This window comes from Larus michahellis, chromosome 3, assembly GCF_964199755.1.
Source record: "Larus michahellis chromosome 3, bLarMic1.1, whole genome shotgun sequence".
In the NCBI taxonomy this organism is placed as follows: Eukaryota; Metazoa; Chordata; class Aves; order Charadriiformes; family Laridae; genus Larus; species Larus michahellis.
Window position 1 is genome coordinate 116,147,832 of NC_133898.1, and position 26,171 is coordinate 116,174,002.

Here is a 26,171-nt window from a genome sequence, read left to right on the forward strand (position 1 = left end):
TGAGGGTTTCCTGTTCAACTCCTCTATATCTTAGGAATTTACATGACATATTACAGCTGTCACAGCCTTCAAGGCATTTATTCAAATAACATCCTTGAGTGGCAGGGAAGTACCTGTATTGCTGCTTAACTCTGATACTTTTTCCTCTTATCTAATAAAGATATGTAAGTGACTAATATTTAAGCGACTGTTCTGCACAGCAGGATTCACGCCACCTAACTGAAGTGCCTAAAACAAGAGTGTAATTGCTTGGGATTGCCCACGTAGTCACAACAGACACACCTCTGGGGACTGGCTTAGATCATGGGTGGACAGAACCAATTTCTGGAGTTACTTATCTCTCTCTGCTCGTAACAGAAGGAGCTTGCAGTGACTAGGCTTGTAACTTAGGCAGGTAAATGCCAAAAATTAAATAGCATGAATTTGGACCAAAGTTTTACACCAGAGCAAGGAACTGACTGTAAGTGTTCCATGATACTGGCGTTTGCCCTAACAATAACTGTTCTTCCCTTTCATAATAGATCTATCACAGGTAGTTTCCCTCTGTTTTTTTTTTTGTTTTACTGACTTATTGTCTGTCAATTTCGATCTTTATTTTTGTAGGTAAGAATTATGTTTTCTTAAGGGTAGCATTCACAATCTGGCCAAAGTTACTAGAGGACTATGTGTCTATTCATAACCGACAAAACCTCAGCTTCTTTCATCCTTTATCTCTCGTATTCTGGTAGCTGTAAGGGCCTGGTAATTTGTTAGTTAGGGAGCTTATCAGACTTAGGCAAATTTTCAGCTGCAGTGAAATAATTTGCATTTCTTTTCCCATTCTTCTATGCAGCAAAATCGTGCCTGAGTCCTAAGTTCCTAAGTATAGAGTCCTAAGTTCCTTGTACGTTTTTAACTTTGATTTCACATCCAGGTTAAAGCTATTCCACTGACTCAAATGTTCCCTTGTGCTGATCACTTTGGAGAGTTTTGGGTTTCTTTTTTGCAGTGCTATGCATAGCCTTTATCCTCCAACAGAACTGTCTACAGGACTTGTTGATAGACTGCTGAACTGCAGGGAGGTGAAAGAGGCGCCAAATATTGTGACCCTCCATGTGACTTCCTTCCCCTACGCGCTGCAGACACAGCATACTCATATCAGCCCTTACAATGAGATCCACTGGCCTTCTTCATACAGCAATGTAAGATGGATGCTTTGAGGTGCTTTTGTGAGCTTTTCATAAGTTATTTTACATTTACATATTTGGTGAAACTGTGAAGGCCCCATGATTTTTGTAAACAAGAATGAAGTTTGCATGGCATCTTTTTCTTGTTCAGTCCATGGCAAGTTCTTTTTCCCTTTGCTTATCCTGTCATTTCTTGCGTTTTTTCTTTATTCCTTTTATAACTTCTATAAACTGTAGTAGCTGTGCTAAAAATCTTTGAGCTACATAAATGGAAACCATCTGAAAATCTGTCTCTAGTGCATTACTGCATAAATACATGTACATACATGGGTTTTCTTCATATGTGTGCATATTTATTCCATACATAGCTGTTCTGTCTGTATATATATGGGGAGAGAGAAAGAGAGAAACAAGGAAAAATTGGGTCAAAGTTCTGTTCTCTCAAAAAAATTAATTCTGTTACTTTCTCTCCTTGTTTTAATATGTCTGAGTAGATTTATGCTTATTAGAGAATGTGATTGCAGATATATCAGGCACCAATGGTTAATCAATTGTAAATTAATAATTAATAAACTTTATATTTTTATTGTTTCATTTGCTTTAGGGTGTAGATTTATACCATGAAAACAAGAAATACTTTGGACTGTCAGAATTCATTGAGTCCACTCTCTCTGGGCATAGTATTCCACTGCTTCGGTACGACAGCTCTTTTGAAGCGATGGTCATGGCTTTGGGAAAAAGGTACAGTATCCTACTTTGTTTAACACTGGAAATTTAAAAGGTGTGTTCTAGTGACTTGAGTTACTAGCTACAAGCCTGGTTCTTTTTTTTTTTTCTTCCTCACTGTCCCACAAATCAGCTGTGTATGCAAGGGCATTTCACTCTTTCTTATTTTCTCCTTCTGTCTTTTTTTCTATGTATTTGGCTTGTAATCTAATCAGTCGAGGCTGCCTCTTACTATGAACATGCACACTGTTTAGCCCAATTTTGCATATGTTCATGTCGTGACCGGTAGATACTTCTGTATTATAAAAATCTAACATTGAATCATCACGTAATTTCAAATGTGTTATTACTTTTATCCAATGTTATTACTCGCTGACCCTGGCTGATTTTGATGTATAGAATTTGTGTGTACGGCACTTGGACAGCAAAGAGAAGTAGAACTGTGATTCGTACACTTAAATCCGTGATAAAAACTTCAGAGCATCATCAGAGCTTGAAAATACATCATCAATTTTCCTTGGTCCCAGTGGAGCAAGTCTAGAGTCACTGCAAAAGAGTAGTGGCGCATTATGTGCACACGTGCAGCTGTGAACGAACTCTTTGGGATCTGTAAGAAGAATGGGACAGAAGGAGTAAAATCTCGTGAATTTGTATTGATAACTGGGAGACTGAGCACATCCACACTTAACTGCTGGGGCTTGCTACAGGGTGCTTTGGAGCTGTGATGACGCATAGCAGGCACTTCTCTGAGCAAGCCACAGTTCCTCTTGCTACCATGTTCATTTCTGTGGAAACCAGAGCAGAGGAAACTAATGCATATCCATGTCTCTCCCTTCCATAGACTGGGGATTGAGACAGGGTGTACCTGGGTTTGGGAACTTGGGAGTGCTCATTGGATGCTGCCTGTGTATTCGTCCTCTTGGAAACAAGAGAAAGTTGGTTCAGGGCTTCAGTAAGAACACAAGCGAAACACCCCACCCTCCCTCCCACCCCTTAAGAATAACACATAATGAAGAATACTGTTCTCATTGATAAGAGGATATAATTTTGATTGATGACGTTACTGAGTGCCTTAGCAAATATTCTGTGATAAATTTTGTAACAACAGTAAATCTTGGTAACTTAAAGTGGTGTAAGCTAACTGGACTACATCCTTGGTAAATCTTTGCTAAGAAATGGAGAGACAACATCAGTTCTAATTGTGAAATGATGCCTTGCAAAGCCTATCCAGCTGCAATTTGGTGAGATTCTGTTGCATAGTAGATATGAAGGATTCTTTACAGGAGAAAATCCTGAGTTTACTATATTTTGTAAAAATTCGCTTTTTCACTTTAGCCTTTAATGTTTCGCTATTTAATTCACCGTTTATTTCAGGTTCCCCAGGTTACACAGTGCAGTGATAAGGACATTTGTCCTCATACAACACTACTCTGCAGCTATGATGGCAGTGTGTGGTCTTTCTCAGATGAAGAATTACACCTCAGTTGAAACTCTGGAAATCACCCAAAACCTAATAAACTCTTCAAGACAATGTCCCAGTGGTCATGGCCTTATGGTAGTGTTGAGAATTCCATGTACTCCGCTGGCTGCAGTGGCTTATGAACGTCTGTATAATGTAAGGGAAAGACTAGCCCTTGAAGATAACTTTGAAATAATCTTGGGAAATCCTAATTCTGGAATCACAATAGGGAAGCACTTTGTGGACCAACTAAAGGTAACTTGCAGAATGGCATATGCTGGGAAGCTTCATTAGATGGGCAGGTGGGGAGGCTTTACTGGTGAGAGTCATGGTCGTGAGCTGAAGTGCGGGTCTTACTAGTAAAAATAAAAACTACCATAAAGAGCATGACTTTTATGTTTTAGACATACTGTCTGTGATACCTCTTCTGTCCTACCTCTGGTTAATACTCAGTGGAGTATTAACTAATATGGCTAGAGCTTGATTTCCAGCAGCAACCCTCCCAAAGAGTTGAACTGCTTTTATCTACAGTGACCATGAGCAATAAGAAAAAAAGCCAAATAAAATTGTCAGTCACAGTTTTAGCAGAATTTTCTCTCAAAATCATTAGCTGCAAAAAGATTTTAATCAATGACCAGTAGAGTTATATTATTCTTGTCACCAGCAGGTGGCATGGAGGCACCAAATCAGTGACGTTAGTTCTGGGTCCTAGAGCACCCTGGTCTTCACAGCTCAGGACTCTATGCTTTCTGGACCATGTGCTGGTTTATGGATTAATTTATATCTTTTAGGCCCAGAGCCGTGGGTGATCTGATTAACAAAAGCCTCTTCTACTGCCTTCCTTTTCATAAAATTACCATCATCTGATCACCAAAGCAAAAACGTATTTACGTTCTAGGATGGTGTTATATGGTACATTCTGTACTGTGTCTGATTCCATACGTGTTAGATGAAGTCATTTGAGATCCAGGGCCTAATGCTGATCTCATTCTGCTATAAATTAGGCATAACTTATTGTGAAAAATCAGTATTATTTCTGAATCACATCCTGTTTATCTTCTTTGACATGTGTAATGGTGGTACGTGTACGAATGTCAGAGGCTGAGTTGTTGCGCTGTTGGTGCTACTGTGGACTCCTTTTCTGTAGATCAGTCTTACAGCAAAAAGGACTGACTGGTGTGAGTAAAGCAGTATAGCCTGCTGCTAAATGGTCAAACAATAAATCTAGTTACCAAACTTCTCATGAAGTTGGCAGCAAAACTGATAGCTTTGGGGGAGAGCAGGAGACTTCAGAGAGTAGCAAGTGAGGACAGTGGTATGTGTGTTAAACACTTCCAGCTTTCCCCTATTCCTCTACGGTGAAAAAGTCTCATTCCTAGCTCATTTTCTTCCTTGGACTCAGACATTACCTGCTACAAGAAGCAACACTCTGTAGAGAATACTCTCCCCCAAAGCTCCTACTCAGCTTTACTGTTGTACTGTATCCACTCTATGGTACAATAGAGTGGATGTGGTACAATAGACATTGTACCCATCTGTGCCCTCAGTACTATGCAGCTGGGAAGCTGGGAGGCTTTTCAGACTGGAATGTACTGTCCCAGTCTCCTCAGACATACAGCAGGCAGGCTGCTACCTGTAGTGCTCTAGGAACCGTGCAATCTACCTGTGTTGAAATTGGCTCTGCTCTGCGGTTTCCCTTGGTGGAACATCCAGCCACTGTACAAATTGATTCATATAATGGATGATAGAAGTATATATTTCTGTATTTTTATTTGTGCCATATAGATACGTCCGTAAGTGGTTTTTGCCTTATACAGGTCTGGCAGAAAATTGAAGATGTGGATTGGAGACCACAGACCTATTTGGAATTGGAAGGTTTGCCTTGTATATTGATATTTAGTGGTATGGATCCACAGGGGGAGTCTTTGCCACGGTAAGAAGATCCAGTATTTTCTCAGTGGCAGTTTTTTATCCATTGCTTACCAAATGGCTAAAGGTTAACTGTGTAATTACTTGTGGGAGAAGAAAACAGATTTCAGTGTCAAGATGTTTCTTATCCATTTCTTGGCAGTTTTTGTATCGTAAATACAAACCACATTATTAATAATAACCTCCTCTTTACAGCAAGATAAAGTAGCTTAGAAAATATTATGAGAGTTGTCCCAGTTTAGAGTGGAGAATAAGGGTATGTAAAAAAAAAAAGTATAGCTACTTTAGATACCTTAGAGTAGCTGAGACATCTGCATGATGCTGGCATGTGTGCTAGAGGATGACTGGAGAGATCAGTGCCTTCTGGAACAGCAGCTGGAAGCCAGGCAGGATGTCCTGGGGCACTAAATGCTTTTGTATGGTCAACTGAATCCCATTTTGTGTGTTAGGCTTAGAACCCAAATGACTATTCTTTTTCTTATGCTGATGCCAATGTTCAGTGCTGCATAATGGGATTAAGAAAAAAAAAAAGTGTATGCACCCCAGTGGTAAACTTATTAAGCACAAAAGGTATTCTGTGTCTATCTCATCTGTGGTTTAAGCAGATCATGAAAAAATTCCCCTTTGGCTGTGTTTGTAAAAGAGATAGGGGAGTAGGTTACAGTGCATTTTCATACTAGCCTCTCTTGTTTCTCTCCAGATCACTGAGATACTGTGACCTACGTTTAATAAATTCATCTTCTTTGGTAAGGACAAACTTGGAGCAAGAACTTGGTTTGGCAGCATACTTTGTGAGCTCAGAAATTCACACAGACAAAGCAGTTGTGAATGATGTGTTAGAAAGTGACCCAGAGAAACTAAGCAGCACTGATAATGAAGACGAAGAAATAGCAACAGAAGGTATTATTAGTAGTGATAATAAAAGAAGCTGTGAAATGATTGAGTTGTATTAGAAAAAGCAGGATTGTATGGATACCTGCTCAGTGAGGGTTTCTGGAATTAGCCTTACTGAGTGAGCTCTGCTCCTCAGTTTTACTTCATCTCATTGAACCCGTGTTTTCTCACCTTCCCTGCCCAGGTACTGTTGCTGCTGCAGCACTTTAATCTCTTGCAGTCCTGTTGCATCTGTTCTCTCTCTCTGTGTGTTTTGGCTCCCTTCTCTCCCCTCCTTCCCTACCTCCTTTGCCCTGTTATGTTCTGGCAGACGCAAAGTGGAGCTCGAGTGGGTACACCCAGTGACGCTCCCTGTTCGGAGTGCTGTGCTGTGTTGCCCTCCTGCAGCAGGGAAGCGTGCACTTTGCCATCTGGGAAGCAGAGACTCGGTCCCACCTCTCACAGCAGGGACAACTCCACCTAAACTGTCCCTGACTGATGCTACCGAACCTATGCTTACATACTGACAGTGATGAAGATTCCTCCCAAGGAAACTGTATATAGAACAGCTGAGTAGCCTCTAGTTTGTAAGGTATTAAATAGTATGGCTAGAAAATATATCTGAACATAGTGATTTCTGAGTATTCCTTGAAAATGTCTATGAATTCCAATTGACAGTGTAGAGTTGATGAGTTTATAATTTCTTAAGAGAGCAATTAAGAACACATAAACATGGAAACAAAAATAATTTACCCGGGAACTGTTGAGGGGTTTTTTTGAGTGATAGTTGATGGGCGTTATTGGTCATCGTTAAGTTGTTTACATTTTTCTTTACTGTCTGTTGTGCCTTGCAACTATGGAAAACAAGGGATTTTTTATCTCCGTAGGTTATTTAAATCTCAAAACCGCTTGCCTTCGTTTCCTTTTCTGTACTATGAGGAGGAAGTGAGCTGATTCACCTATTAAATTCTTACTCATTGGTAATAAGGATAGCAGAACAAGCAGAACAAAAATATTTACTTTAATCAAATATGTGCTTCTCATAGAGGAATGAAATACCTGAGGTCACGCTCAGACTGTCTGCACTAGAGGCCTGCTTTAGATGTGAGGAGTACTTCTGTCCCTTCAGTTGAAGTACACCGAGATTGTATGTGGTCTGAGTCAAATGGGCAGCTAAGTTGTTAGGCATCTAAGTTGTAAAGCTGCTTTCCTAGTCCATGAAGTACGATATGCTCTTCCAGAGTCCAATTCAGAACACTTGAGATAGAATTACAGTCTAAATTTTTGCTGGCAGTACTTATGGCTCTGTTTATCACGGTAAAACTGTACAGAAACAAGCATTTTAACTTAGAAGCTTAAGCTAGGAACCTCAAGTGAATATCCTCGATGGCTGTCCAAATATGGATTTTCATCACCAAAAGCTGAGCTATAATCTGGCCATAAAGCTGTAATATATGGGGCAGGAGGCAATTACATAACATAATGACAAAATAGAGCTTGTTGCCTGTTGGTTTCCCTGACGCTGGATTGGTGAGGAAAGTAAGACATGGGTAGAAGGAGAAAACATGGTTGAGACATGCCTAGAAATTACCAGCTCCTGGCTGCAGCATTGATTTTGTGAAGCTATTGCAGCTCATCATAGTTAGATTAGACCATGGGCTGATCCAATATTGTGTGGTAGGAACAGGTACTCTCCACACTGAAAACAGTGTCAGAATGAGGACAAAACCCACACAAACTCTTGTGTGCTTTTCCCTACTTTGACAATGTAGCTGTGCCTTCTCACAGGCTTACTTAAATTATATTTTGGTTTTGTTTTCCCCTATTGCCATTTGTGAAACAGGTTCTACTTCAGAAAAGAGAAGTCCTATGAAAAGAGAAAGATCTCGTTCCCATGATTCTGCATCTTCATCTCTCTCTTCAAAAGCTTCCAGTAAGACCTTAAGATCTTCTCTATTAAGTTGCCTTTAGGACATAAAAGAGACCTTTTGTTCAGCTTATTTGAGAAATGATAAAAGGAATAAATCACTAAGGCTTTCGTAAGGCCTATTTTATTGGGATCCCTAAAGATAACTTTTAAAAAAATAAGCATCAGACTTCACGTGGCCTGCCTGTGGCTTTGTGTCCTCGATTTGCCCATGGTTAAATAAATGTTTTTTCCTTTCTTTTTTTTTTCTGTGCTCTTGGATACTGGTATTTTGAGGTATATATCACAGTGGTTTTAATTGAAACCATTCATACTGCTGGCAATATTTTTTTATTTAGTGGTAATTTCCATTACTAGCTACTTTAGATTAATATGCAACTAGAGTATATCTTCCTATTTCTTGAGACCAAGAGAAACTGTGGACTTTTATTAGTTCAAAACGTGGGGTTGTTCTGAGAACCAAGACTGTTGTTTCCACCATGAGAGGAAAGCTGGTTTTATCTATGTTGAGCCTCAGGCAGACATTCCTATTCCCATGTGGAGACTGATGCCTTAACCAGTTCTCAGTCTGTTCTGAAGACTGTGAAGTATTTGCATCTCCTCTTTGCGACAGACTTAGGAACCACTTAAAATGAGGCCTTAAATTTTCAAGAAATCTTAGTAGTTAGAATATATAAGGTAAAAATATACCACTTTCGGAAAATCAGCAATTAGCTGTGGGGTGCATCTACATGACATATTCAAGGCCAACATCCGTGAGTTCAGTACGTGCTCTGAGCTGACGAAAAGCTGTATGAATGCATTATTGCATTATGTAGCACCCGAGACATGAAGGCCAGGTTTTATCAGATTGGACTAAATGCTGCAGTGACGCAGACGTGTGAGTGTCAGGTCAGATCTAACTCAGAGCTGAGGACTGTTTCTAGATGTCAGTCTGTGTAGACTTTTATGCAGTCTGATGGGGTAATAGCCTGTGAATACTTATTTTCTTACACTCTTTTGAAAGATGTTTTCAGTAATTTTGCAATTGGCTTGAGTGATGAAAGTATCTGATGAACACCTTAAGCAAGGAATGGATGAGGGAAGTAGAGGACAAGACATTCACTGACATCTTACCTATGCACGTCAGTACTTTAAAAGCCACTTTCTGCGTTGAGACAAATACTTCAAACTAGTCCCATTATGACTTCCCCTATGAGAAAGGTGAAAGCAAGAACAGGAGTGGGATTGCAATGAGATGGATGCTCTATCTAAATGATTAATTTTTTTGGTTTTGTTTAACTATGGCATTGACTAGCAGAGATAGTTGCACTGTGTTGAAATAAAATTTTTCTTTTAGTTACAGCATTCTGCAGTGAGTCATCTCCTCCTTTAACAGCGGCAGGTGATACAGCAAAATCCCCCCACCAAGTCCTAAGCAATAGCACTGAAGAAACTACAAATAACTATGAAAGGCAGAAGCACAAAGTAGACAAGGGGGCGCAAACAACAATCAGCAAACATTTGCCAACAGTAACTGAACAGCTGGATATGAAACAAAACATAAAAAGTGCCCAAATTTCCATCACCTCATCATCCTCCTCACCTTTCTCCTCCTCTTCTTCCTCCTCTGCACCTACTCATAACTCCTTCATCCTACAGACCTCTCAATGCTCCATGACCAAAGCATCAAAACAGCCTCCCATAGTTTTCCTGCCCAAACTCGTTTATGACATTATTACTTCTACGGACAGCAGTGGACTTCCCAAATCATCTTCCCTCTTGCCTTATCATTCTGTTATGTGGGCAAGTTCTTTTCGTCCTCTTATGAGTAAGATGATGACTTGCACGGAGCAGTCTCTATACTACCGCCAATGGACGGTTCCCAAGCCAATCCATATGGACTACAACAATAGAAATGAGGGCAGAATGGACACCTTTCACCCAAGGAGGCTGCTGCTGAGTGGGCCACCACAGGTGTGTAATAAGAACAAGGTATTATCATTGATTTATTTTGTTTAATTTTATCATAATCTCAGAAAAAATTATTAGTTACTATTATTCATACTTGAAGGGGTTTTTTTTGGTGGAGAGTAAGTTGCTTATGTTTTGTTTCCTAATCCCTTTTGCTAAAATAATCATAGAATCATAGAATCTTCATGGTTGGAAAGGACCTTTGAGATCATCGAGTGCAACCAAACAACCTACAATCTCTGCCACTAGAGCATGCCCTGAAGTGCCCCATCTAGATGTTTCTTAAATACCTCTAGGGTATAATCTTCCTTTCTTTACTGTTAGCCTGTGTTCAGAGACAATGAAGCTGCAGCAATGTTCATTTTTGGTCAGTCTGTCTCCATTAAAATGTTTTAGAAGATAATTTGCTCAAGAGGTGGATTTCATGTATAATTTCAGTTTGTTAAAGTTGAATATACATTTACATTTAAATAAAGATAAAAGGTCTTTACAAAACCACTTTCTTATGATCGATCTGAAGACAGCTGGGAGTATGTAATTAAGTTTTTTTCTCTGTTTCCTCCACACAGCAGACAGAAATAGAAGCTGTTGTAAATAACACATGCAAGAAGGCCAGTTCAACATTAGCAGAGCCATATTTACAAGATGAGTAGTTGACCCAAGAGTTTTTAAGTTAATTTGAAAAGATATATGGAAATGGGTTTTGTCCTAAGAAGTTCTTTCTCTTCTAAATTGTCTAAGGATGTTTAGCACTTATCTCTGAGCAAGGCATCTCCTAGTTCAACGCACATGTTACATGTTAAAGGAAATATTGTGCCTGTCATGCTCTGCAGAAGTACAAAACAACAAGATAGGAAGAGACACCATGCCTACTGAGAGCATACAGATGTCCTGTGAACCTCAGAAGTCAAAAAGGATAAATCCAAACCAAGACAAAGACCATGTTTCCAGTTATTGTAACATCAACTGAAAAAATTCATCTAAAGATAATTACTGCCACATGATCCACTCTTCTTTGCCCATCCATCACAAAAGGAAACTACACACTGCTATTCGTTAAATGATTGAATTCCATTGTACACCCACATTTATGGTGCAGTAGAGTAGAAAGAGCATAAATGGGCTTTTCATATTGGGACTTCCTTCAAATGTTACTGTAATTCATAAAGGATTCCAGAAAGTGCTCTGATGAGCAGTTTTTCACTGTCCATTCCTTTGATCTAAATTGTCCATGTTTGCCAAAGATTGAGGTATTATGGGATCAAGAAACTCAGCTGCAGCATAAAAAAGAATACATTCTGGAAGAGAGATGTTGTTCATTTCTATCTCAAAGAAAAACACGGGCCATGACAATTTTTGTTAGAATTTTAAATGCATACACATCAAACCCCACAAAGGTACTATTTCCAAAGCCACCCTAAATACCCAGATTAGCTGATAAGAAAATATTTCTTTGGTATTCATTTGTTTATGGGTCACAAATGTAAATCTGTGATTCTAAGAGTCATTCAGCGACTTCCCAGAGCATATTACAACCTGTGAGAATGCTTTGATGCTTTACACTTGGTACTTGCCATTTAACTAGTTATAATTAAACAGGTGGCTTGTTTATCATCGGCTCTGTTCCAGGATATGATATTCACCACTTTTCACTGTGAAACATTTTTTTTCAAATATTGAATAGGACTTCTGTTGACCCTCTGCAGCAGTGAATTTCAGCCTTGATATCACTTCTTTTACTTGAAATTCCATCTCTTCTCCAGCTGTGTCCACAATGCAGGTTAATTCCTAGTCTTGCATCGGGTCATACAGATGGATCTAAAGTGTTTCCTAAAGGACACTCTTCACGTGTTTATTAATTTTATATTCCTCAATTCTTTCTGAAGAATATACCTGTTTCACACAGAACAAATTCACATGCATCAAATTAGCAGTATCATGTCTTCTTCCTAAGTATCAAAATTTAGGGGTATATATTAATTTCAGTATGTGGAAAAAGACAGCAGCTTTGTTTCCTTTGCTATTTTAACCTCCCAAAGTACTAAAAACTGTAAACCAAACAAAGAGCTGTAAAAGCATGTTCATTGTTTATTGGTTTAATGTATAACAATACAGTGTTTCTTCCAGGGAATAGTTACAGACATTAGAGTTACCCTTCTCTTTTTGGGAAGAAATAATATATATATACACATTAATATATCCATTTATATATGTTAATAATATATTAATATATATATAAAAAAAGTATAAGACTGCCAGAGTACTATCTTCAAAAATTAGGAAGTAGTTGTTTTCTTTATCAGGCAGCAATTACTTTGCTAAAATTCAAATCAGGAAGCCATTTGTTGGTTAAAATGAAAAATATGAAACCAACACAGGAAGAAAACTAGGCACATTATTGAATCAAAATTATAATTCTCACTTTCAGGGTAATTAGTAATAAAGTACACTCACTCTTCTCTCACAGAGACATTTTACACTCTAGACTGATCAAAATGTTTTGCTAGAAGACTTGATGCATTTTTCAAGGACAATTACGTACATTAGAAGGCAATCGTGCATTATTTTTACAAGAGGCTTTAGGAAATGCAGCAAAAACTGGATAGGTGTAGGAGAGATTTCTATGTAATTATCTGTAAGTTAGCTCACATCGTACAAGTTTAGCCATTGGTTAGTGAGTATGAATAAATACGCACCACCATGAACACCATGTATCATATCTATGACTAGGAATGTAGTCCCTAGTGCACCCAAGAAAGTACCTATAAGGAAGCCTAAATTCACTTAAATATTCTTAGAAACATTCATCTTAAAGTTCCCCAAACTGCAAATCAAGGTTTTGTACCTTTGTTTTTAACTGTATATTACAACTCAGAACTCGCATCTTCTTGCTCATGAGCACGGCTCAGTCCCGTAGCACTACATCCAGGGAATGAAGCGAGCACGTCTTCAGACACTTTCTAAGGAAAAAAACTGCTGCCCATATCATTGGGTTTTCCTCTACTCCTATTAAAGTCTTATTACAATGGGCTTACATACCATTCAGCCTATGCAAGAAAAGTATTAGGGAAATATTTAATATCTCTTTTGTTCGCTGTGTTTTAGAAGATTGTAGCAAGTGGAAACAAGGACAAGAGCCAGCACCATTTGACCAGCTGTCTGTGGACCATCAGCATGTTTTCTATGAATCACCGTTGGTTCGCAGACCACAGTTTGAAAACCACTGCCGTGGTATGAGAAGAACTGTCTCACCTGGAAATTAGAATAGAAAAGCCTTATGGATTTATTTCCCCTTTTCCATATTTCTCCTTATGGAATTTTTTCCCCTTTTGCCATATTTCTCCTAATGTGAAGACTGAAATCAGATGACACTTTATAGCACCATTTAAGAGCAATAAAGTACTTCTAGTGGTCCTGGTATGCAGTGTCTGTAACAAGTTAAGAAAAGGGAAATCATTACTGTTAGACCTACTGCAGCTGCTCTTCTGAATGTCACTTCCATGAATAAGCACGGAGGCACACATGTAATTTCTCTGACTGGAATATTTCTCTCTCAGATTCTTAGTTTGTTTTCAGCTTATCCTTGATATCTATGGCAAGCACAGTTCAGCGGTCAAAAGCTTTGGAGAGCTTTCCACTCCTCTTAGATAGTGTATGTCTTTGACACAAACACTAGACCTTCATAACTCTCGAATTTTCTGCAGAAAGAATTTGAATTCATATTTCTTCCTCTTGCTCAGCTATAGCTATACTCTTCATGAATGAAGACCTGTATGGAAAAAATAGTCTTGGTATTTTATGGGCCAAATCATCCCTTGCACTAAGGATGAAAATAGAAACCCAAATAGTTAATCTTTGCAGGCCCCAAATTCCTTAGTTATTGTAAGTTTTCATGAGATTTGAGATTTTTGTTTCTTAGTCTTTTGGGATTTTCATCTCCCAAGTCTGATTCGTCAGACTTTTGTCTTCCAAATTCAGGTAGATAGAAACAAATGATTTGGGAATATTGTGCCTTATCTGTTAAGGCACTGGGCACTGCCACATGTTTGAGGAAACTCTTTCTGGGAAGTAGAGCTGGCTGTAGTAGAAGTACCCCTCATGTACATTTTCTTTCAGGAATCATAAAAATGCAGCCCAGTTCCAGGGTCCTTCATGCTTATGATCTGTTTGCAGCTTTTGCGTGCAGAGCAAAGACAGGGTATGGAGACAAGCACCTCGCTCAGAGTACTTCCTTACCAGTCGTCGGCATTGTTAATATACTACGTCATGCTTAAGCCTGGAGTCACTAATTATTAGGATGAACATGGCATCGTACTGGGCTTCTCTAAAGACGGGTAAAGTTACAGCCCAGTCATGTATGCAGTTTAAAATTTCTTTGCAGACCTATGTTGTTGCAGTTGGGAGATGGAGGATGGGCAAATGTGGGGCTCTGTGCATCGAAGCTGTACATACCCTGCTTGCAGGATCTCTTTGTGGCTAACTACCATGCCCAAACTATGGAAAAGAGGGGTGGTGAGAGATGAGGCACAGACTCTCAGGAGACATGTGGAAGCTCCATTTATTGGCAGCTAGTCGGTATTTTCAAACAAACAAAGACACTCCGTGCAGTTCCATTTTGCCTAGAGATGGTACATATAGAAAACAATACGATTAATTTTAAAGGTGCATTTACCTATCTGGGCATGCTACAAATTCAGTTGTTCAAGGTCCTTCCCTTCTGGAGTAAACGATGATTGTAAATGAGAAGTCATTCTTTTATCATTTTGTTTGAAAAATCTTCTCAAAATGATCTGGAAAAGGTGTTCTCTATTTTACCAATTAATGTATTCATCAGCAAATGCAGGCAAACGTGCAAGTGAATGGAGTCCCAATAAGAATGTTGCCATGTGCTCAGCCTGATCTCTCTCCGGGCAGAGAGACATTCTGAAAACGCGGAGAGATTCCTGCGAGTTCCCACCAGCATTTTACGTACGGTGTTGCTAATATCTAACAATTCATAAAGCTCACAGTACGGTACTGGACACTTGTTATGTGACAGATAATGCGATTGGGTAAGATATGATGCATGGAATATCATAAATACAGATGTATTATTTTAGCGGTTAAGGACTAGCACTTGCAGTCCTGTGGCTTACAACATTTTTGATTCACGACCCCGTAGCTTTGTGTGTCTTTGTGTGTACTTGAGCCAATTGACAGCCGATACCTTTTATGTCAGTACCACGTAGTAGTAGCCTAGTCACTGCCAGGTACCTTGGTGAAAACCATTGGTGAAGACTGGTCCCCCAGGGAAAGAAAAATGGCATGATTTTGATAAAGGAAGTTTCAAATGGTTACCAAAATGAAAAAATAAGGTATTCAGCCTGTTTTTCTGTTGATAACTCTAAGTATATACTTCAAACAAATTAGGAATTATTTTTTCACATAGATAGCTGGTATCTAGGGAACAGGTTGTGTACTTTTGATAAAAGATCTCTCATTTGTTTGAAATTAGGGAACCGTTAATCTGTCAGGCCAGCCTGTGCTTAATGAAATGATGATCAGAAGCACTTTATAAAATATGTTTATAAGGGCATAGAAAGGCAATCTCAGACTTGGGAGAAAACATTGAAAGTATTTTCTTCTAGAGCAAAGTATGATCAGGTTTGCCTCAGATGTGGGAAAATAAGATGCTTTTATTTTTTTTTTTTAGCTTACCAATAAATAGCTATTGAAGTCAAGTTTAGAACCTTGTTTCAGGGTCAGCAGAAAGATTCTTATTAGTCTCCATAGATTTTACATAAAAACCCAGGCTGGAAATTAGAAACATCTGGTCCATAGGCTGACTAAGGTCCGTGCTATCGTTTCCTCTATTTGAAGTAAAGTTTTTTCTCTATTACTCCTGGGTAACACAGAGTTGTGTGTTAACTTCTGGTCTACCTTGTGTATCTGAAGGCCTTATTTGACCGTCAACGGGGGTAACGGTAGCCTTTTCCACCCTTGGCAAGCTACTGTTTAAAACGCGGTCTGATTGATTGAAAACAAAAGATACTGAACTTTGACCAAAACAAAAGTTTACCTACTCTTGCTTCAGCTTCAAAGCCTCCCTTTCTCAAATGTTGAGAGAAAATGAAATTTTCACTTGACATATATGGAAAATAGTAAATTCAATACTATATTTAGTAATTTAACACCCTATGCTTCTGACATGTCCTAGCAGTAACGGCAGTGAAGCTGGGTTTTCAGTTCAGTAGTAATACAGACTTAGTCCAAAATCTGACAGCGCTTTGTGAAATCAGGCAGTTGCAGCAGGAGAATGTGCCAGAACTGATCCACATGTTAACCTCACCCTGTACAGGTGTGATGTTAGTCTTAAGTTGTCAACTGGAGGTCAGTGCCGTTCTGAGACTGATCTATACACACACATGAGAAATCACGGCGTGTTCATTCTCCCGTGAGAGTGACAGGAGCTTGCTGGTCTCTTTTTTCTCATTGAAACCCCTTGTGTACTGCTTCCTGTTCAAGTGTAATGGTTTGTAAAGCTGTCCGCTTAGATATGGTGTTATTTACTTGATGTTATCATCAGCAAACTTTATGTGGAAGACGCAGAACAATCTATTGAGTAAATCATTGGCTGTGGCTTATACCTTTCAGCTGAAAAAACTATAAAAGGGCAGCAATACTATTTGGTGTAATGAAGAAAAAATGTAAATAGTGTGTTAGCGGGGTAAAACAGAAAGGAGAAAGATATAATCTTAAGATAATTTCAAAACAGACTTTTAAAAGGTAGTTTTTGAAAAGTGGAAGGGAAATAATAGATTTTCAGCACAAGAGGTGGAACAACACATTCTTACCCATGTGCTCCAGGAGTGGAGGTGGCCTGCACAAGTTCTGCTTTAGATGCGTGCCACTTCATTCTTCAGGATAGCAGTACTTCAGTTGCAGTCAGTGTACTGGTAAATTATACAAATTTGAAAAGGTTGAGGTAATTCTTTAGTCATCTTGTAGTTTGAGGAGGTTTTTTTGGAACATTTTATGAGCTTGTATGCATTTTTAAAAGTTCATTGCCTATGTAGAAGCTATAACATCAGGAGAGAAAATTCTCGTCTGTGGGCCTGTAATTAGACCTCTGATATAAAATGCATTTTCCAAACTAGGTTACTGCATAAAGTGAACAAAACTGTTGAAGATTTAAGCATTTCATTTATGCCAACGAATATACAAATACAGGGATATGCAAGTGCTGAATATTAATATTCGGTTTCACTGCAGCTACATTTTCCAGATATGTGGAAAAGTAACATGTTGAAAAATGAAAGTTTACTTTTGTATTTTCTAATTTATATATTTACAGATAGGGAAAACAGGTGCCTATCTGCAGTTCCTCAGTATTTTGTCCAGAATGCTGATTAGACTGACAGAAGTGGATGTTTATGATGAGGAAGAAATCAACATTAGTAAGTTCTTGATATAAAAATAATTGCTTCTGGAGACTGTAGAAAATTGTTATGTTATATTGAAAACTAGTTGTCTGTATATTCTATGGCATTCACCTTTGCAATTAATTTACATTATTGAAATATTTTAAGAAAATATTAAGAAAAAATGATGCAGAAATAATAGGTATAGCAAAACCATCTATAGCAATAAAAATTACACGAATTCTTATTTTTCAATAATATAGATATAAAAGAAGAATCCGATCAATACTACCATCAGCCTGGAGATATGTGGCCAGATTTGGAGACATTTAAGAAGATGCCTTTTGACTACACTATCCATGACCCGAAATATGAAGATGCAAGTCTGATTTGTTCAAAGCTTCAGACTATAAACAATGAAGGTTAGAATTTGAAAAATCTAGATTAGTACACACGTATGTATTTATTTGTTTTTAACGTGAGAATTCTGTTAAACTTTTAAACAGAGTGAAATCATCAGAATTGCACTTGACTAAGTAATAGTGAAAAAAGATTTGAAGTTTGCCAGATGAAGCACCAAACTATAATCCTTATAAATGTTTTATGGAATATAGGTAGTCTTTCATTAAAAAAGCTCTGATTCCATAACAAGTTTGTGCGTTTAAATGTTTTTATGTAGTAGCATTGTCCTGCTCTGTAGCAATGAAGTGACTTACGTGGGTAAAATTATTTATGTACTTAAAAGTGTTTATAGGTTTATTTTTTAGGTTTTGCTTTAGGTTTGGAAAGTGTGAGTTGCCTGTGTCCAGATCTAGATTCCTGGAGTACTGAGGTGTGAATTAGTCCTCTGGATTAGCCAGCTGGACATACACAAGCCTATGGGACTAGGTAGGATGTATCCAAGCATGCCGAGGGACCTGGCCAGCATCATTGTAAGACTACTGTCTATAAATTTGAAAAGGTAATGACAATCGGTGGAGGTTCCTGATGGTTGGAAAAAGGAAAATGCCGTGCCCTTCCTCTGCAGGACAGAAGGAGGATCAAAGCAATTACAGCCTAGTCAGCCTACCCTCAGTCCTCAAAACGATTATGGAATAAACTCTCCTGTAAGCCATGTCCCGACCCATGAAGGACAGGAAAGTGATTTGGAGCAGCTAGAATGGATCTACCATAGGCAAATTGTGATTGGTAAACATGATTGCATTTTATGATGAGATGACTGGCACTATGGACAAAGGAAGAACAGTGGTTTTATCTTGACTTCAGCAAGGTTTTTGTCACTGTCTTCTATAATATCCATACAGCCAAAATCGGAGAGAGATGGTTTGGATAGGTGGATTGTAAAGTGGGTGGGAAATTGGCTGGACCACTGAACTCAAAATGTGGTGAGTGGCAGAAATCTGACTGGCAGCTGGGTACGCATGGCAATACTCAGAGATTGATAGTGAGGCAAATGCTCTTTAAGGCTGCCGTTAATAACCTCGTCAAAGGGAAAGAATGCAACGTCGGCAAGTTCATGGATGATACCAAATTGGTACCAACATGCAGGAAGGTAGCACTGCCATTCAGAAAGACCTCGATAGGCTGTAGAAATGGGTTGACGTGAACCTCACATAGTTCAACAAAGATAAATGCAAGATCTTGCACTTGGGACAGAATAACCCTTTGCAGCTGTACAAGTTTGGGGCTGACAGTAGAGACAACGACTTTGAGGAAGGCAACCTGGTGATCCTGGTAGACAACGTTTGAACGAGTCACCATGGCTTATTGGACTGACTTATTAAAAAGCTAGCAAGCAGGTCAAGGGAAGTGATTATTCTTCTATGCATGGCACCTGTAAGACCACATCTGGAGTATTCTGACAAGTTTTTGGCTTCCCAGTACAAGAAAGACGTTGGCATACAGGAGTGAGTCTAGTGGGTAGGCACCAAGATGGATAGAGGCCTGAAGCACAAGACTTAGAAAATTGAAGAGAATTGTGGGTTTTGCTTGGTCTGGAGAAGTCTAGCAGGGCCATCTGATTGCTTTCTTCAGCTTCCTAATGGGAACTTGTAGATGCAAACTATTATAGATACACAGCATAAGGACAAAAGATAACAGACAGAAACTGCAACATGGGAAATTACGATTAGATAGCACGAAAAAAATTTCCAGAACAGAAGTGGTCAAACCATGGAACAGATTGCCGAGAGAGGCTGTGGAAACTCCACTCAGTGATTTTCAAAACTTGACGGGAAAAGGAACAACCTTGAACAACCTGATCCGATGCTGAAAATCTAAGTGAAAGGTTTGGCCAGATGATATAACAGAAGTCCTTTTCAGCAGAAATTACATCTCATCTTCCTGCAGTCTCCCATAAAGGAGACCCTTTTTATAAATGTGGATATTTGCTAAAGAGCAAAATCACTAAATTTGCCAAGTTCATTTCACATAATCTACCGTGATGTCCATCACAGGACAGTAAATGTCTGACATAACACTCTTTTCTACTATGTATTACTTTTTCAAGCATTCAATCAATAATAACAACAGCAACAATAATAATTTTAATAATCTGGCTTTGCTTACACCTCAGCCTAATGTGAAATCTGTACAGAATTATCATAGTCATGAATTTACATATACTTCTTTGTAGTCCCCTTTGCTGTACATAATGGTTTATAAAACATACTATGCTCAGGATGAATTCTTATTTTGTTTTGCATGTGTTTAATCCTGCCATTGTTCCTAGAGGTAATTACAGTGACAGAAACAGTTTGTCACAAGGGAATACTTTCTGGCCTTGAATATATGTTACATTTAAGTTGTTTCTTTGTTTAATAGACAGATCAATGAGCAGGAGACCGGAGGATATGTATACACACCGTCAAACAACTAGGATGAGATTATCCAAGTATGCAGCATATAACACCTACCATCACTGTGAACAGTGTCATCAGTATATGGGTTTCAATCCCAGGTACCAGGTAAAGGTTTCCAGATATTACTCTGTGGATCAGAAACTGAAGCAGACACAACCCAAACGTGGTTTTGAATACATTCACTGTGTTTGAATTGGTTTACAAGTTGTATGTAAGTACTAAAAACCTCTGATTTACAGGTTTTGTTATTTCTTGAGGTTTGCCTGCCTTGACATTTGGGGATGTCAGAGAAGTGATCCTTGCCTCAACTCAACTAGCTTATTCAGTGCTATAATCTGCATTCTACATGTATATTACCAGTTAAAATTACTTTCCCAGTAAACATTTTGCACTGGGACTTGCTTACATTTTCACCTGGGTAACTGCAAATGTGCTACTTCTGGTATGGGAGTGGTCCAGGACAGAGCAGTCTGTATGTGGCGTATAGACTGTCATTGCTCAGGATAACCCTCCACTTGCCTGCCTATTAGAATGTGAGGAAGAATGTAGTAGCAATGCAAATACTGTTTTTTATGTGTCGGTATTTTGGAAAGCCGAGAGTGGCTTGTAAGTATCGGTACCATCTGCAAGACGAAGCTGAAACAATGGTTTCAAAAGAGGGAAAAGTTTAATTTATATTTTTTTGGGTGTATGCTCGAGCTGAGGGGGCATTGCTTAACCTAGTGAATCATGAGTTAAATCTAATGCAATACAGTAAGTGATTGTAGTCTCTACGGTAGTGTTATAATGTGTATTAACTACACTGAGACCATGTAGTTTGAGACTGACCACTGGAATTGTCCTATTTTTTCCCTTCCTCAGCTTTATGAGTCCACTCTGCATGCATTTGCCTTTTCCTATTCTATGCTAGGAGAAGAGATCCAGCTACATTTTATCATCCCAAAGTCAAAGGAGCATCATTTTGTCTTTAGCCAACCGGGAAGACAATTGGAAAGCATGAGGCTACCACTAGTCACAGATAAGGTAGATGGATAATTATATTTACGACCATATGGCGAGAGACACTACCAGTTTTAAAATTTGTTGAATTAGGATTCTTTACACTTCTGGTCCTGCTGTCAAGAGATAATGAAGATGTCCTGATACTAAGCTTGTATTTTCTCCCAGAAACAGAGACAAAAAGCAAAACTGTCAAGCCACCAATCAGCCATTTCTTTTGCTCATTATCAAGCTTGATACTTTGGTATAAACACTCTTATCTGAGGCAAAAGGTCTTTGGTTATGGATTTAAGATGTTAAAGTGAGAATGGTTTCAGCAATGAGCCTCAGAGACATGGTTTTGTTTATCATACAGTTACTTAGAGGAAGCAATTTTTTACTGTAGAAAAAAGCAGTGGATTATCCTGTTTTATTCTGCATAAATGCTCAGTTGCTTTCATGTAAAAATAAGGCCTTCAAAGAATCTTTGTCATGGCTTCAAGGCTGTCCAAAGAATCACACATCACGCTTGCAGAAAACACTTTGTTAGGTCATCCGTCTGACAGGCCCTGTAAACGCCGATGCTGGCTCTTACAGCAGCTCCTAATATCCATGTCTAGGATGAAGCTGGGCCTTGCTCCAGCCACACTGCTTGGAGTATTGAAGCAATATGTGGAACAGTAGTAAGCAGTAGCACTTCTATCCTGGAGAAAATAAGCTGCTTCCAATAAATAATAATCAATTAATACCACCCTCCAGTTTGGGCTTGTAACCCAGGCAGCAACACAGCAGCAACTGGGCAACGTGAGAGTGAAACCTCCTGCTCTTCCTCACCCAGTAAATTTGTGCTTGGCTACGCATTCAGAACTGTGCACTGCATCCTTGTGGATTCTTTTCCTGCTTCTGCCACTGACCTGCTTTGAGGCTTTGCCAAAACCGTTTATCCTTCCTTTGCTTCTTTTTCTGTTCACTTGCTCCAAAATGGTGCCTGCAATCTTGCTGCAAGCTTGAAAAGTGCTGTGGGGTATAAACCTAGATTATTAAACCATTATAAAATATTTTTATTGATCCACTTTAAATTCCCTTTTGTGAACTCTACTGGCATCAAACCCACCATTTTGTGCTTTGGCAGTTTTAAATCTGGAGTACTTATTTGTGAGGGCTTTGGAGAGTCTCTGTAAAAAGGCACACTTTCATTCACGGTCCTTAATGACCTTAGTAGGAACCAGGCTAAAATCAGTTGCCCAGACTGGAACAGTCCTGGATGTCTGTAGAAACAGGGCTTTCAGAAACTGTACTATCAAACTTGGAAGCACCTACTCAGTTTCAATGCATTAAGATTGAGTGATAGCCAGTCAGAAAAGGTTGTACTGCGGTTTTGGAGTAAGGTATTTCTTACCATCTTATGTCATATAGACCTAAATCCTTTTCCAGATCTAGCCTCAAGGTCCCAGTGCACTTGGCAGGTCAAGGTTAACAGTCCTATCCAGTTCACCACGTTCTTACTAGCTGAATAAGCTGAGTGATAGAGTTTTCTTTTTCCCAGCTTTTACAAAAGTTGCTTATTTTCCTACTAAGCTGATTTAAAATGTAGCAGTTTGTCCAGTGTCAGTGAGTCTGATTTATTCTCCTGAAGCATTTGGTTCTGTTGTTTAAACATCCTACACCTTTATACAATAACTCACACTTCTTTTTATGTACAGAGTGAAGATTACATAAAAAGCCCCACTTTTACTCCCACCACTGGTCGTCATGAACATGGACTTTTCAATTTATATCATGCGATGGATGGAGCCAGTCATTTGCATGTTTTAGTTGTCAAGGAATATGAAATGGCCATATATAAGAAGTATTGGCCCAACCACATCATGCTTGTTCTTCCAAGCATTTTCAACAGTGCAGGAGTAGGTAAGTATAACGAAAGAGTTCTAACAAATGCGGAGACACAACTTGGTCTCTTCAGTTGTTGTTGCTCAATAGTGAAACGTAAACATACACCTTGTAGCTAGCATATCGGATCTGGTGATCTGGATTCTCTTGGAAGACGATGTGTCACAGTTGAAGACGAAATTCACTTAATTCAGTCACCTAAAACAAAGTTAGATGAATTGCACCCTAGAAATACTTACTTTCTACTGATTTTAAAGGGAGCTGAGGGTGGTAACGCAGATGGAGTTAACTACTGTTTCCTTGTAGAAATAAGTTATGTACTATTTGTGTAATCAGGGGAAATTGTTCCCATGTTATACAGCTGGTCAATCAACGTCTCTAGATGTTTGCACTAAGGGATGCTAGTGGAGCCAAATATCTGCCAGGTTAAAAGAATCAGTCGCTAAACCCTTGGGACGCTAACAAATCTCTACCACAGAAGTCAGGCTTAATTTTATGTGCTTCCCAGTGGGGTTCTGTAAGTCACTCGCTTGCCAAGCGACAAAGTAAGCTGGCTCTGGGGAGTGTTAGGGTGTTAAAATCTTCAGTGGTTCATACCCTCGGCTGCAGAAATATTGACTTCAAAAGGCTTTCAAGTTAAAAGCAAACAATTTCTGCCCTTACTTTTCATTTAATGGTTTATGTCCTTGGTTTCAGGTGCTGCACACTTCCTGATAAAAGAGTTGTCTTATCATAACTTGGAGCTTGAACGAAATCGGCAGGAGGAGCTGGGGATAAAACCCCAGGATATTTGGCCTTTCATTGTCATTTCAGATGACTCCTGTGTAATGTGGAATGCAGTAGAAGTTGATTGTTCAGGAGACAGGAAAAGGTAGAGTAATATATGCTTTTTCAGCTGATCTCTTTTAACTTTTCACTGCATATCAGTTTTGAAATTACGTTTGATACGCTACAACTTTTACCCTGTACAAGCAGAGAATATTTGCCTGATGAGAGAAGTATTTTCCCTAGATATCTGCCTTTGCGTAGCACATAATTTAGTGCCTGTTTTTCATTCCTGTCCCCTGAGGCTTGAAGCGCCCCGCAGCCTTTGCTGTATAGCTTGACTCCAGTTCAACCTGGAGTTACTTGGACTGCAGATTTCAGACTCTGTAAACAATACAAGCATGGGCATTCGCATGTACAATTTTAACAGGATGTTTCTAAGGAAGCTAAAAGACTTTTCTGCGCCACTGATTTCCACTGGCTCTTTTGTCAGTCCCAGTCTATATGGCTCCTTTATTAGCTCCCCAAATCCCCAAACAAGTATTTTTGTTTTCATGACTTTAGAACATTGTTTATACTAGATATTTTTATCTATTCCCAGACCGGGGATATGCAGGATTTACAGCAAACTTCAAAGAGAACTAAATGCAGTAAAAACTGAGATTTATGGACAGTAGGGGTGGGCTAGGAGGATCTTATAATTTGCACTTAAGTTATGGCACAAAGTCAGCAACTCTCCCATAGTTATTTGGGACATTATCCAGGTAACTTTAAAAGTTTACATATCTGAGTGGATATTTTGAAATATCTGGACTAAGTTTCAGATCTGTCATACCAGTCCCCACCACATAAGCACTAGTTCATTTTAAGTTTTTATTAGAGTGAGAGTCAAAAAGTTGCCGTAAAGACATTGAAGTTATCTACCTGACACTTATAACTGCTTTTGACTGTTAAGAATTGTTCTTCAGCTGAATGAGATTCTGAATATTCTCTATGTACTTTAAAACGAACACATTTTTGTAATTATTGTAGTGACTATACATGGACTGAAAGAAATGTTTCCTTGAAGCAAATTCTGCAACATATTGAAGCAACTCCCAATGTCACTCACTATGCCTTAATTGGAATGAGGAAATGGTCCAGCAAAACAAACAGTGCTGAGATCAAGGAACCATTCTCCTGCTGCCATGTGCATGATTTCATTATGCTGAATGTCGATCTGACACAGAATGTACAGTACAATCAGAACAGGTAAGTGAATCAGTAGCATCTTTCAATAGAGATAATGAACCAAATAAAAGAATTTTTAGAGGAGTTCTTGTTGGCTTTTTGGGGAAGTTGTTAATGGGATGCAGAGAGATTTTGTTTTCTGATTTACGGTTCAACTCCTTTCCAAATTTCTAGCAGTTGGAAAAAGACATTAATCTCCATAGTTCCAAATAAACCAGTCCCATTTGAATTACAGGGCAGACACAGTCAGCAGTGTGCCCTGCAGTGCTGGTCCCCCAGTTGTCTAGTCCAAGTGGCCTTTTGGTAAACACTGTACTTCCCTCCTACCCACTTACCTGGACTGGCTTACAAAGGAAACAGGGATGTGTGGATGAATGGTGCATAACCACGTCTTCTTGTGACATGGAACCGAGATATAACTCGGCTTTTTTTACCCTGAGGAGCACAACACTGGAGCACACTGCATGTGTGCTCATCAGGACAATCAGAAGAAAGGAGTAAATGAACCTCATCAACACTGGTGTTGGTTTCTCACATTCAGTTGTCTCAGAATTACCATTTTTTCATTTACCGTGCCACATAGGATATATCAAATTATAATATTGCCATACACAGTATCACCACAGTTACCAGAACTGTATTGACTAGGTACTTCACCTCACAGAATTTCACTGATCTGTGGGAAATAAATTGTGGTTCTGGCCCCATTTCTGAGGGGCAAGCATTTATTGAAACAGAATGAAGTAGATATTGCTAGAGGTGGGATTCATTGTCTAAAACCAGTCTTCAGGCACCTCCAGATATGCAAGATGTCCATATGGGGCTGACAGGTATGACATGAAATCTAAATGTGTTTTTCTGTATAGGTGGGATACCCCAAGTCATCTAAAATGGCTCTAGACGCCTAGGTTTGATAACTGAATGTCACTGTACTTCTCAGAAGAACTCTTCTATCCCAGGACGATGTCTTTTGAAGTTCAAGTTTGCTTATAATGACAGGGAACCCCTTCTGCT

At 39.0% G+C, this 26,171-nt stretch overlaps 1 protein-coding gene across 9 annotated transcripts in view; it reads left to right on the forward strand.

The window, feature by feature from the left end:
- GREB1 (growth regulating estrogen receptor binding 1) overlaps positions 1–26,171 on the forward strand; it is a 94,837-nt gene that overhangs the window by 61,093 nt on the left and 7,573 nt on the right. For 5 of the 9 annotated variants that reach the window (XM_074581862.1, XM_074581863.1, XM_074581864.1 and 2 more), the window contains 14 exons: positions 989–1,181; positions 1,771–1,907; positions 3,267–3,606; positions 5,169–5,284; positions 5,981–6,180; positions 7,997–8,086; positions 9,420–10,054; positions 17,367–17,469; positions 17,697–17,855; positions 20,257–20,399; positions 21,156–21,317; positions 22,976–23,180; positions 23,859–24,033; positions 24,960–25,178. In XM_074581862.1, the coding sequence (XP_074437963.1) occupies positions 989–1,181; positions 1,771–1,907; positions 3,267–3,606; positions 5,169–5,284; positions 5,981–6,180; positions 7,997–8,086; positions 9,420–10,054; positions 17,367–17,469; positions 17,697–17,855; positions 20,257–20,399; positions 21,156–21,317; positions 22,976–23,180; positions 23,859–24,033; positions 24,960–25,178 (2,877 nt within the window). Of the gene's footprint in view, positions 1–988; positions 1,182–1,770; positions 1,908–3,266; positions 3,607–5,168; positions 5,285–5,980; positions 6,181–7,996; positions 8,087–9,419; positions 10,055–10,602; positions 10,735–17,366; positions 17,470–17,696; positions 17,856–20,256; positions 20,400–21,155; positions 21,318–22,975; positions 23,181–23,858; positions 24,034–24,959; positions 25,179–26,171 lie in introns of those variants that run through there. The other 4 variants (XM_074581866.1, XM_074581869.1, XM_074581870.1 and 1 more) reach the window with 4 other exon arrangements.